This window comes from Sapajus apella, unplaced genomic scaffold (genome assembly GCF_009761245.1).
Source record: "Sapajus apella isolate SASKATOON/1434 unplaced genomic scaffold, GSC_monkey_1.0 scaffold17, whole genome shotgun sequence".
Taxonomy (NCBI): Eukaryota; Metazoa; Chordata; class Mammalia; order Primates; family Cebidae; genus Sapajus; species Sapajus apella.
In genome coordinates, this window is record NW_022436957.1 from 28717933 (window position 1) to 28731954 (window position 14022).

The following is a 14022-nucleotide window of genomic DNA, read 5'->3' on the forward strand; positions in this document are numbered from 1 at the left end:
CTGATTTAGGTCTTTCTCATTGCACTACTTCAGGGCGCACTGTTTATAGAAAATATAGCTTGAAAATTGTGTCCTTGAATTTATGCAGTAAGTGATGCTGCTTCAATTTATATTCTTTAATTTGATTAGTAATTATTTGAAAGATTTTTAATTTTATTGTTTGAAAGAAATTAGACTTACATGAAAGTTGCAAAAATTGAATCATATGTTCTAATATATTCCTTACCCACAAATTTTTTTTTACTTTATCGTAAATATAATTTCTTTTTGTCTGTATTTTAGAGTCAATTTCTACTCAGAAGAGCAACTATATAATGAAAAACTGTTAAAATGTGTGTGGCACAGAAAAATGATTTTGAGAGTAAAATCTAAGTATGGAAAAGAAGATGACTTAATTATTATATTTATATTCAAGCATAGGGGACCAAAACCTCTCTCAGCAATATCATGTCTAGTAAGAGCAGAGCAAAATAATTAAAAGCTTGGACTTGGGGACAAAATGGCCCAGAGTCACTTCCCATTTACCACTTATGAATGGTGTGGCCTTCAGCATGTTCATTAATCATCCAGTGTCTTAAATTCTTTTTCTGTAAAATGAGAATAGTATCATGTATCATTTACAGGTTTTATAAAGATTCAATGAGGTAATATTTACAAAGTGCTTAGAAAAACGTCTGACACACAGTAAGTACCATTAATGGCTTGATAAAAGTAATTTCACAGGTAAACCAACAGTATTCTTTCTATTTTGTAATGTTGAGTCATGGCTACACTTGAACTCTAAGGTAAAGAGAATGGGGGCATGGAAGAATAGCGTGTGTGCTTGTGTGTGTGTTTGTGTGTGTGTATATTTAGATGTTTAAATATTTTATCTAAGTTTCCAGAATTCTGCACAATGTAGTCAAAATAAATTGGTCAAGTCACATTGATGGCTAATGACAAACATATACACAATGTGGCAATTACTACTTTCAAAATGCTGTTGAACAAAAAATAACTTTATTTACTATACATTTTTTAACATCAAAAAAAGGTGGCAATCCTATAATTCTGTCAAGTCTTGATTTTGACCTGAATAGTACTGGGACTGCCGTCAGCTCAGGTGTTTGGTTGACCTTTGAATTATTAGCCATACTTTGAAAGTTGGTTTTGAAATTGAGTCCTAGAAAATTCCTGATATATAGCTTATTTGTTATAAACTTTCATTCAGATAATTCAGGTTTTAAGATAAATTTAACCCTATTTAGAAACATCGAGGAAAGTAAATATTTTAAAGGGATATTGGTGTCACATATACAAACCCACATGAGCCTTCTTTAGGAAGAAGGCAAACAAATAAATGAAAATTAGAAAAAAAAATTGAATTGTGGAAAACAGAAGTCAATGAGGAAAAATTAGTATTTAATCCAGTATAGTACGCTGAGGTCTATTGATGATGCTGTGAGTGTAGCTGGGTGTCTGCCAGGATTATTGATGGGGAGAATCTTTTGATGATCATGGTGCCAAAATAAAAAAGAAGGCATAAAGGATACAGTTATATTCCCTAAGTAAAAATGATTAATTATAGGATTGAGAATTTCAAATAAAAAGCAATATAAAAAAGAGTTTATTATATAAATCATATGACTGACACAGAACAGAAATGCATGAATATTTTTTGAATTTCCAAATAAGATAGATTTCTGTCAGCTCTCTAGAAGATAGGCATTTTTTTTTTGGCCTCTACTGAATCTCTTGCATAAAATCTTTGAATATTTGTTTCTCATCACATTTACCTTCAACAGTATTGGGGCCTCCCAATTACATAAATGGTTTTATTATCCAATGAACAGAAAAAAACAATTACTCTTCATGTCATTTCAACTGAAGTCAAGCTTGCTAAAAGCCCTCTCACAATTGTTAATTTTGTACATTTGCAAAAATCAATAGCTAGAAAAACTACTAGACACTAAGGCCTCTGAAACAATACAAATGGTCTTTACGCCCTAGAGCTGCCAATTTATTGATCAGGTTAATACTCTTTGGGTAATGACAGCTTACCTCTCTTCTAAATCTAGCCTAAAGATTCCATTAAATATATTTATAAACAACAAAAATGTCTAGGTGAGTGTGTAAGCTGATTTCAAGTGTTTGCTTCAAAGGACAGAACAAAGACAGATGCTCCTTTCCAGCCAATGACTTAGACAATCCATATTAAAGTTTGAAGTCAATGGTCATGATGTACTAGGTTGGGCAATCTGGCTTGAATGTGATATTGACTGGTTTAAATTTTGACTTAATGTTTTCTAAAAATATTTCATTCATCAGATGGTTTATTTACACTTATCATTTACCAATTACTGGCATAGGTGCTAACAAGCAGTGAAACTTTTAAAAATACTTTTGTTTTTATTTCCTTTCTAATTTTAATAGCTTTAGGGGTGGAAGTAGTTTTTTTGGTACACACATGAATTCTGTACAGCTGAATTCTGAGATTTTAGTGCACCTGTCATCTGAATAGTGTATATTGTACCTAATGCGTAGTTTTTTATATCACTAGCCCCGCTCCAAAAACTCCTGATGAATTCAGAATCTAGGGAGAGAGTCAGAAAAGCAACTAGTCAACATAACATAGTACAGAGGAAAATCTCTGAATTGACCTCCATGTAACCAGTGCCTACTTTTTGCTAGATTAACAAACACCCTGCATTTCATCTGGAAAGCACATTGGCTAATGCCCAGGGCAAGATGGATACGTTCAGTTAATAGTCAACTCGTTGGTAGGCCCATGAGGTTCTGTTCTCATTAGTTGCATATGTACACAAGCTAATTTAGTTAAGCTAATTTAGTTAAGCCAGTTATAATTATTTCTATAGTTACATAAAGATTATCAACTGAAAAATGTAAGCTCCATGAAGACAAGGGCTTCACCATTCTCAAGTAACTAGACTAGATCCTGTTTAATATTTATTAAGTCATATGCTTAACAGTCATACACTGTTTATTTATGCAAAATCTAAAGAAAATGTTTTAGAAATAATAAATATGGTTGTAAAATGATTCAAATGCTTGGACAAATGTAAAATTTCATTAAAAATAATAAAAATCTTTAGTTCTATGTACAGATTGCTTCACAGATATCTTTTATTTCCCATTCAAATGTAAAGAAACTGAAACTGGAAGTTATAGATTATGCTAGCTATGAGCAATAGAACTATGATGCAAGCCACATAAGTAATTTTAATTTTTCTGATACCCACATTGCAAATAATGAGAAATGGGTAAAACTAACTTCCATACTGTATCTTATTTAACCAAGCAGATCCCAAATACTATCGTTTTGAGATGCAATGCATATAACATTATTAATGAGATATGTCATATTATTTTTATACTAAGTCTTCAAAGTCCAGTATGTATTTTACATTTATAGTACATCTCAATTCATGCTACCTACATTCCAACGGCCATACATGGCAGGTGGCTACCATATTGAACAACACAGAAATAGACAGCATGGATGTGATTTCTGTAAGAAAGAGAAAAATAATCTCACTCTAATCTGTGAATTTCTGTAGTAGGTGTGAGGTCCAGGTCGAGGTACATTTTGTTTTGCCCGTGGATGTCTCATTGCTCCAGCACCATTTGTTGAAAACACTGTTCTTCCTCTGCTGAATTTATTTAGAACCTTTGTCAAAAATATGTTGGGCATATTTGTATGGGTCTGTTACTGGAGGCTTTATTTTGTTCAATTGATCTATGTGTCGATCCTTCTGACTATGACAATTTTTGTTGCTGTGGTTCTACAGTATGTTTTAAAATCAGATTTATTGTATAAGCTTAACAACATATAATGTTACTGAAATGATAACTTTTGCAATTTTGGAAAAAAACAGAACAGATGGATTGAGCACTCCTTCTTTAAACTCTCTCTCCCTGTCAGCTGTCTTAATGACTCAAAATGGAAATACAACAGATGAGAGCTTCTTATTGGGGAAGGGGAAGTAGTAGGGGAATCTATTTTGACCATCTCTCTGGTATGAAACCTCTGGGGGTTTAAGAGAAAAGGGGACTCAAGACATGGCTTAGTTTTAATGTTAATGCTATAGTACAGCTGGGACTTGTCCTACATTTACTGAGAACTCTAATTTACGAAAACTAGATCCCAGCATTTTGAAAGCAGATTTGAGACCTTTAAAGCTATTTCTTTTAGAGTTTTTTCCACCTTGGGTTGCAGTCTATTGTATTGTCCTGATTGTTTATCTACTCATAGGTTATTCTTAATCACTTGAAACCAACCACTTCCATGTATGTGATTTTTGCTTTCCCTTACAGATCCCTCAAGTACCCTGTCTTATACTTCTAGTAAATCATGCAAAATAATTACGAAACAAGTCATGCAATTTATTGCTGCATTTTATCAAGTTAGAGTGGTCAGATATACTTTTTCTGGTAGAGATTTGGATTTTACTTTCTTGAAACAGAAGACAGAGCAAAACAGTTAAGAAGGTGATGGGAGAATGAACTAACATTTATGTGCCTTATTATTAATATATTTTGGTGCTGTGCCTTGTACACTGTGAGAGATATTTGGTGATCCTATTTTATAGATAGGATAAGGAGATCTAAATGCTCCATTTTAGAACTGATGTTCTAATCAGATCATCCTGACTTGAAATTCCAGGTGATTCCCTGATGCTGCATCTTGAGGCAAACAAAAAATGTACTGAATGTATTATTATAAATGTGAGTAACTAGAAATGCATGGGAAAGAAGAGAGGAGGAAAATAATAAAAAGGAATATTAAACAAATTTATTCAACAAACTTCTATTGAGTATCTACTATATGACCAGTCATATTCTTGCTACTGGGGGTATGGTAACTTGGGAAAATTTTATCAACATATATGACAGTATTTTCTGGCTAATTTCTTGACATATTTTTATTTCCTTTCTATTTGCAGTTTCCATTAAAATCTTTTATTGAGTTAAAGCCTAGAGCATGCACAGGCAACCTTTCAAAGATACCATAAGTTTTTATTTACTAATTTCTAAAAGAAGGACTAGTTGGATGCTGGCCATAAACAAGGGCTAAAATTTCATCCATCTTTCCATTTCCACCAGTGGAGGTGTAAAGTTGTAATGAAGATAAGTGAGCAAGCCTCTTGAGAGAGGTTAAGGATATCTCAGGAATAAGCAACCATTAATATATAAAGGAGAAGAATTAAAACAGAAAGAAAGAATGGTTTGGTCTTGTCCATTCCCCATCCACTACTGCCAAACATACTTATACAACTTTGGTCACTCAGACTAGCTAAATGAGTCAACTTTGACAAAACAGACACTATTGGGAGAGATTACACTCCCAAGGTAGCATCAAGTAAGATCTTATCCTGTATTTAACACATTAGGAGGAAGTATTTCACCTAATGTTTCAGTAATCTAAAAACATTATTAGTCTCATATTAACTGTTCCAATCAAAGGGATTTAATTACATGACATTAAATAGTATATGCACTTGTATACAAATAATTTTTTTCTCTGGACAAACACAGAAATAATAAAATAGAGAAAAGACTAGGTGACAGATCACATATATTGAGATACTTGCCATAAGGTGAAACTAATCAACATCACTCTTCAAGGATATAAAAACTTGCTTAGAAGGGGTTTTAGAAATTACTAATTGAAAGATCTTACTTAACAAATCCTTTTTTACATTAGGAAAAATCAGGACTTGGTAAATACTCTTGTCACTATTAGTAAAATCATGTTAATTAGTCTGAAACTTTATTTTAATATACTACATTTTTTCTTATAATTCAGTCAATAACCTAGATTATGGTTTTCATAATTCAATCACTAAGTTTATTTAGAGAAAACGTCCTTAACTTGAAGTCCAGTGCTCTTTGAATCTCCTAAAATATATGCAAAATTTTATGTGCATGCATACATCATATCTGGAGTATAGATTCTGTTTTTACATTTGATTTTTAAAAAGATACATGTTTACCCTCCAACTAAAATCATGAACTTATTGTTTTAAATTTAAAAATTGGCTAAATGGCTATGATGTTTATGTATTTTTATCAAAAGGGTAGTTGTTTGTATTTTATTTCCAAGTCTATGACTTGATGTACAAAAGCCTTTATGCTGTATTGTGCCAAAAGAATACTCAGATTCAACAGAGAGAGGAATTAGAAAAAAATGAAACATTTCAGTTTGAATTGTCTTTTCAATGGCAGATTCAGTGTATTCATTACTTTTGCTTTTTCTAGACATTAAAGTGTATAATCTAATCTCATAAACAGTAGTTCATTCATACTGGCTTAATAGAATATCAGTTGGGAATGATAAGCTTGATAGAATGATAATATTATTAGATACTGGAATTCTCAGAAGAACTTTGCAATCCAAGCGAGATGAATAATACCAATAAAATATTAAAGAAAAAGTCAAGATTTATCATAGTCTATTTATGTTTCCATTATTATGTCATATAGTACAATAAGCTCAGGTAATTCATATAGTCTGTTCTACATTTCACAAAATCACGCTCAAGAACTAAACTATAAAGTGATAAAAATTCAAGACACTGTGTTGGAAAATAAGAAGGCAGAGGGAAAGGAGCTAGGATGATAAATAATAATTAACTCCAATTTCTAAGGACTTTAAAATCTTGTCAATAAACATCAAAACACATAAAAGTTACTGTAGCTATATAACAAAATTGGTACCTACAAAATAAAAGAATCCCCAGCCCCTGCAGAATTGAGAGTGAATGTGGAATGACAAGAGTCCTCACAGCTGACAATCATGGGAACAACAGAAGACATCTCATATTTCTCAAAGAGATTACTACCTGTTTTGAGGATCTCCTGTCAGGAGTGCATCTTCTGTGACTACGCAGGGTGGTCAGGTAAAAGGAAGTTACTACGGGAAAGGATGGTGATGAGGAATGGTGAGTTTCCAGGGCATTAGAAACTGAAAGTCTCCTAGGAACTCGAGTAGCCATAAAACCAAGGAAGAGGAAGAAGAATTTTATGATAAATGTTGCCATGGATTTCTTCATATCTGTTTTATTACTTTTGAGTTACGTGCATGATTACTTAATTCATTTTTGTTATTGTTTTCTTTAATGTGGCACCTGCCCAAAATTGGACTGCATTGGTCTCTATATTTATAAGGCTTATATTTGCATATATTAACTTAATGCAGTATCTAACAACAAGATGAATAATACAGATTTAGGGAAAAGTGATTACAGCTTGTACTGGAATGGACAAGAGGACTTAATTAAGGAATTTAGAGAAGCTCAGTCATGAAATTAGGGTTAACTTCAAAGAAGAAAAAAATAAAAAAGGATGGGTTGAAGCTAGGGTAGGATTAAAATAAGAAAGAAATAGATGGACATTAGAGATAATCACTTAAATGAAAACAAAATCGAGAATGCCTTAACATAAAATTCACGCATGGAATTCTGTCATACCTATTGATCTATTTTAAAAATAATAGTAGCCACAAATATTCTCAAATGATCATGCATTGGATCATGTGGCCCCCAAGAATAATCATATCCCAAAGGGAGCTAAATAAATTATGACTCTAGACGTCTATTGCAATGCGGTTGTTCATAATTCCATTGACAGTTTCTTGACTTCCTTCAACGTTAGCTTAGCTTTCTCTCTCAGCTTCCAAAAGGCTATCAAGTTTCCCGCATAGCACTTTAAGATGATCCATGTATGTTTTGGGAGGGGTTGCAAAGTATATGAGACCTATCCACCTTCTATATCAGAAAGATTCCCTCTTAGGTTATCAGAACAATCAAAGAAGCTATCTAATTACTTGCAGAGAGACTGACATAAAATTGTGCTTTCTCCCTTCTCGTGAAAGTTGTGAGACCTTGACACTGTATGCAGGAGTAACTGAAGAGCAATCTTCCCTCTGTGGCTTTGAAATCACTCCATGTGGGGTCACTGGAAGGCTTGTTGTTGTTGGAAGAGCTAAGCAATAGTTTAAGAAGAACTAGATTTGTTACAAAAATCAAAATGGCAGCCGAAAATTCAACATACGAGGCCCATTTACGTATATTATGACCAAGGTACTTGGCTGGTAATACAGGGGCTAAACAAAGAAAGAAAACTGGTTCTTGCCTAGGAAAGGAGGAAAAGGAAAAATGTATTGAGTACCTATTATACACTATGCCCTTTAAATTTATGTCACCCAATGCACAAAGCTTTTTTATGATTTAGGAAATATTATAGTCAATTTATAGGAAAAAAGCACCATGAAGTAAAAAGAACATTGATTACAGAGTCAGATATACCTGAGTTTGAAGTGTGTGTTAGCCTCTTAATAGTTCTAAGAAAGTAATTCACCTCTTTTAGGCTCAGTTTTCTGATTAGTGAAACAGAGAAACATATTACCTTCTGTTGTAAGTGAGCAAATACTGGTTATGCTGTTTTACAGTTAACATTCATATGAAAGGTATAAGATAGTAATAAGTAAAATTCATTATTTTATTAAATGTATATCATGTTCCAGACCTTATTATAAGCTAAGACTTTTCCATATATTATTTCATTTAATCTTCACAGCAACCAGGTGAGGAGGGGCCAGGAATTTTTCCATTATTTTACAGGTAAGGAAACTAAAGCTCAGATTTAAAGAAACCTGTGTGCAGTCAAATCAAAAAAAGATTAAGTAGTAGAACTGGGATGATCTATCTGGTGCTCTCATTTCAGAGAGCCTTTTGCATAGGCATCTAAGGAAGAACAATAACAGCTTACATTTAGTGAATGTTTAAGTTATGTCAAATGCTATTATAATTACTTCAATAGAACTATTTGTTTCACATGCAAAATTTCTGAGAAAGATACAGTGCTTATTCTTACTTTACACATGTGCAAACCGAGATATATTAATATCATGTAATGAATTAATGGTACAGATGGGATTTGAACTCTAGAGCCCTTCACGACTACTCTAAAGTGGGATTAGGCTATTCTACCATAGCAGAATGGCAGAACGCCTTGGGCACCTTACTTAACACCTTGTAGACCTCAGATTTTTTTTTTTTTTTAATCTAGGAAATGTTGGTATGAACGGCATATATATATATATATATATATAATTATATAATATATTTTTTTTTTTTTTTTTTACATAGTTCCTTGCTCTGTCGCCCAGACTGGAGTGTGGTGGTGCGATCATGGGTCACTGTAGCCTTTACCTCTGAGGCACAAGTCATCCTCCACCTCAGACTTTGCAGAAGCTGGGACTACAGGCTTATGCCACTATGCCCAGCTCTGTGTAAATTTTTTATTTTTGTAGTGATATATTCTCATTCTGTTGCCCAGGCTGTGGACTGCATACTTTTAAGAGTTATAGAATTTTAAGAGCTGATAGAGGCTGATCATTTTATTAGGTTACATTAATAAAAGACATGCTCTCTATTTAATGCTGCTCACATATGCAGCTCTTCTAAGGCAGCCAACATTCAAACTCTCATTTTGCCTCCGCCATTTGATCTTTTAAAATCAATCTTTTTTGACTGTCATTATCCATTCATCTTTTACTTCGGAACATCAACAGGGAGCATGGCGCAGCCTTCAATGCTCTGTGTCTCCATCTATAAAGACTCTTTCTCTGACCCTCATGATTTTCAAGCCAACCCCTTCCACATACCCACTTCAACCCTTGCCAAGATTTTTGTGTATGAGTAACTCTGTTACTTAGTCTAGTTTTGCATGAATCCATGTCACACCCTGTTCCTCTTCAAGCACGTTTTTAGCTTCAGGTTTTCTAATCTGGAAACTTATGTTTCTGAATTAGACCTGAACTAATTCAGGCTGTCAAGAGGTCTGTGTCCTGAAAATTCCCCTAAGTCAGAACAACAAATATTGTGCATAAATAGAAACTCAGTTGAAATAAGGTGGAGAGTTAATGTTTAAAAAAAAAATGGTATACATATAATTATATCGTCAACTAAAAAATAAAATGAAATAAAAGCTTTAGCTTCATACCTGGATTCAGAGATTCACAAGAGACCAGGTTTGCAGCCACTAGAAAGCAAGCACAGAACTGTGTGTGTGTGTGTACGTGTGTGTACGCGCGCGCACGTGGGCGCTCATGCACACACTCAAGCTGTTGATGGAACACTGCATTTTGAGTGAAGATTAAGAGAATAGGCCAGGCACAGTGGCTCACACGTGTAATCCCAGCACTTTGGGAGGACGAGGCAGGTGGATCATTTGAGGTCATAAGTTTAAGACCAGCCTGGCCAACAAGGTGAAACCCTGTCTCTACTAAAAATTAAAAAAAAAAAAAAATTAACCAGGCATGGTGGTGCACACCTGTAACCCCAGCCACCTGGGAGGCTGAGGCAGGAGAATTGCTTGAATCCGTGAGGTGAAGATTGCAGTGAGCTGAGATCATGCCGCTGCACTCTAGCCTGGGTGACAAAGTCAGATACCATCTCAAAAAACAAATCAATAAATAAAAAGGAAAATAGTACCAGAAACAATTGTTATTTCTTCTCATTTGTTATGAAATCGATGATTTTAATAAGATTATAATTTATTGATAAAGTCTCCATCAAAATACTATTTTTCCATCACTCTCTATTATTTACATCCAACAAATTCTTGTCCTTACACCACCTTCCTGTACAAATAAATCAATAACTTAGGAACTCAAAATGTATCCTATTCTCCACAATGTGCTTATTTCATAGTGCATGCTTGTATCAAAACATTTCATGTACCCCATAAATATGGACACTTACTATGTACCCACAAAAATTTAAAAAATAAGTAAAACCAAATTGAATTTCCATTTTATATCCTTTACAGATACATACACTTACACCTTTATCATACATACGGGGGCTCATGCAGTTTTTGTCTTCCTTTTATGTGACTCCATGTAATTTTTAAAACTGTGTTTTATTTTATGTATTTTTTTGTTTGCTTTTGGGATGAAGTCTCACTCTCTTGCCCAGGTTGGAGAGCAGTGGCACGATCTCTGCTCACTACAACCTCTGTCTCCCAAATTCAAGCTATTCTCCTGCCTCATCTTCCTGAGTAGCTGAGACTATGAGTGCGTGCCACCACACCCATCTAATTTTTGTATTTTTAGTAGAAACATGGTTTCACTATGTTGGCCAGGCTGGACTTGAACTCCTGACTTTAAGTGATCCGCCTGCCTTGGCCCCCCAAATTGCTGGGATTACAGGCATGAGTCATGGCACCCGGCCTAATTTTTAAAACTTTGAACGGAGATATTTGCAGAAAAATTGAAATGTTATAAAAAAGAAACAACTTTTTAAACTTTTATTTTAGGTTCAGGAGTACATGCTCATGTTTTTAAAAAATATATGTGAACATAACTTTTGATGAATCAATTTAAAGTACTAGATATATTTTGAGCATTTATTCTATGAAATTTGTTATGGCAAGAGCTATATGTGAAGTTACTACTTTTCAGAAGCTATATGGTATGTACAAAACAGAGTGTAGAATCACAGATATTTAAAACCAGAAGAAAACATCAGACTTGCCAAAGGTAGAAAAGTCAAAATGGAGATATAGAAAATAAAGTTTTATAATCCTCCAGAATAGTTTCAACTGTAATAAAATCTCTCTCTCTCACCTCTGTTTCTGAATGCTAAATTAAAGGAAATTTCCAAGTTTATTATACATTAAATGACAAACATGTTTGCACAGCTTTGATTCCTTATTAAATCTGTCTTAGGTCAGAGTCTCTAAAAGTAGAGACCTAGACGGGCGCTCACAAAAGTGATACATTGAAAGTGTTCTGGCCGGCCGAGGTGGATCATGCCTATAATCCCAGAACTTTGGGAGGCCAAGGCAGGTGGATCACCTCAGGTCAGGAGTTCAAGATCAGCCTGGCCAACATGGTGAAACCCCATCTTTACTAAAAATACAAAAATTAGCCAGGCATGGTGGTGCATGTCTGTAATCTCAGCTACTTGGGAGGCTGAGGCTGGAGGATTGCTTGAACCCAGGAAGCAGAGGTTGCCATGAGCGAGATTATGCCATTGCACTGCAGCCTTGGCAACAAGAGTGAAACTCCATCTCGAAAAAATAAAAAGAGAAAGTGTTCAAAAGAAAAAATGTGTGAAGGAGATAGTTTAGGGGTTGGGGAAAACAAAACAAGAATGTAATCTTACCTACAGATCAATTTCCGCATGATCCCACAGGGCAGTCTAGAGGGCAAATTGCATCCCAGATCTGATCTCCCTTGTGGCAAAGGGGCTAGACTCTAGTACTTTCAACAACTGGTTTCAAACTGACCTGAGGTAAGGCACATATGGCCTTTCAGGCTCCTAGCATTCTTCAGGGCAAGGGCAAGTCTCCTGAGAAGGAGGCATCTGTGGGCAGCCAGCACTCCCAGCAGCTAGGAGATGGGTGCACTACCTCATGATGGGGATTTTGTTAGAACAGATCACTGCCCACTAGAGTGGGTAGAGAGAATTGATTTGGGTTTTAAAGAGAGTATACACATGGAAATTTTATTTTATTTTGAGACAGGTTCTCACTCTGTCACCCAGGCTGGAGTGCAGTGGTGCAATCTCAGCTCACTGTCACCTCCGCCTCCCAGGTTCCAGTGATTCCCCTGCCTCAGCCTCCCTAGCAGCTGGAATTACAGGTGCCTGCCACCACACCTGGATAATTTTTGTATGTTTAGTAAAGAGTGGGTTTCACCATATTGGTCAGGCTGGTCTCGAACTCCTGGCCTCAAGTGATCCACCCACCTCGGTCTCTCAAAGTTCTGGGATTACAGGCATGGGCCACCACACCTGGCTTTATTTTATTTGATTATAGTAAAAAGACAACATAAGATTTACTCTTTTAACAAATATTTAAGTGCACAGTACAGTACTGTTTACCACAGTCACAGTGTTGTGCAACAGATATCCAGAACCTACTTCTTTTGTATAACTAAAACTTTATGTCCGTTGACAATGGGAAATATTTTCTTCAGTCTCAAGATATTAAAAATAAATCTGAATTTATGATTTTTAGATAAGGCACTCATGCAGATTATTGGGCAAAATATGAACAGATGTATCAATTTCTCCAAGGGTTCCAAACTGGAATTTTTTAAAATTTGAGTTAAGATTCGTGCATATTTAGTGACAGCCTGGTAAGGTGGAAATCAAAATCTAAAGTATCATCACTAGAGATTCAAACAAAGCTTTCAACTTCAATTGTTATAAAAAAAGGAATTAGAATATTTTTACATAGTCCACTTCAAGGGAAAGTGAGCAGAAATATCTGGTGGGATTTGGAGGAAAGCTGTTTGTTTTTTGTTTGTTTGTTTTGTTTTTCTTGAGACAGAGTCTCCCTCTGTCGCCCAGGCTGGAGTGCGGTGGGGAGATCTTGGCGCACTGCAACCTCTGCCTCCTGGGTTCAAGAGATTCTCCTGCCTCAGCTTTTCGAGTAGCTTGGATTACAGGCACGTGCCATCATGCCTGGCTAATTTTTGTATTTTTAGTGGAGACGAGGTTTCACCATGTTGGTCAAGCTGGTCTCAAACTCCTGACCTCCTGATCCGCCCGCCTCAGCCTCCCAAGGTGCTGGGATTACAGGCATGAACCGCCGCACCTGGCTAAGGAAAGCTATTTAAAGGGAGAGGACTAAACTTGGACAAACACTTTGACTCTGCTGGAGTTCCTGCCACCTGGAAAGCGGCTGGAGGTCCAGCAGCCAGTTTAGACAACAAGGTTACACCGAAGACAGAAAGGAGCACAGAAAGATGGAAGTTTCCTGGGTGCCTGACCACCTTGGCCCTGCTCCACATGCAATGTACTGCTTAAAACTGGAGCTCAGTCATGTGACAACGCAATAAATCTCTCTTACCTAACACACTCCTATTTCTGGATTTCTGATACATGCTGCCAAACCCAAATCTGAACTGATGCATTCATTTTTTATACTCAAAATGTGGACTAGCTTACCATTATCACATTTTGTTGCACCTCAGATTTTCCTGTAAAGTGCATTGTCAAAACATAT

At 35.4% G+C, this 14022-nt stretch overlaps 1 protein-coding gene across 4 annotated transcripts in view; it reads right to left on the bottom strand.

Moving 5' to 3' along the window:
• DMD (dystrophin) overlaps positions 1–14022 on the bottom strand; it is a 2282798-nt gene that overhangs the window by 2097971 nt on the left and 170805 nt on the right. The window contains exon 2 of one of the 4 annotated variants that reach the window (XM_032285798.1): positions 526–587. The exons of the other annotated variants lie outside the window; for them this stretch is intronic. Coding sequence (XP_032141689.1) covers positions 526–559 — 34 coding nt within the window. The 5' untranslated portion in view covers positions 560–587. The remainder of the gene's footprint in view (positions 1–525; positions 588–14022) is intronic. 4 annotated transcript variants of the gene reach the window in all.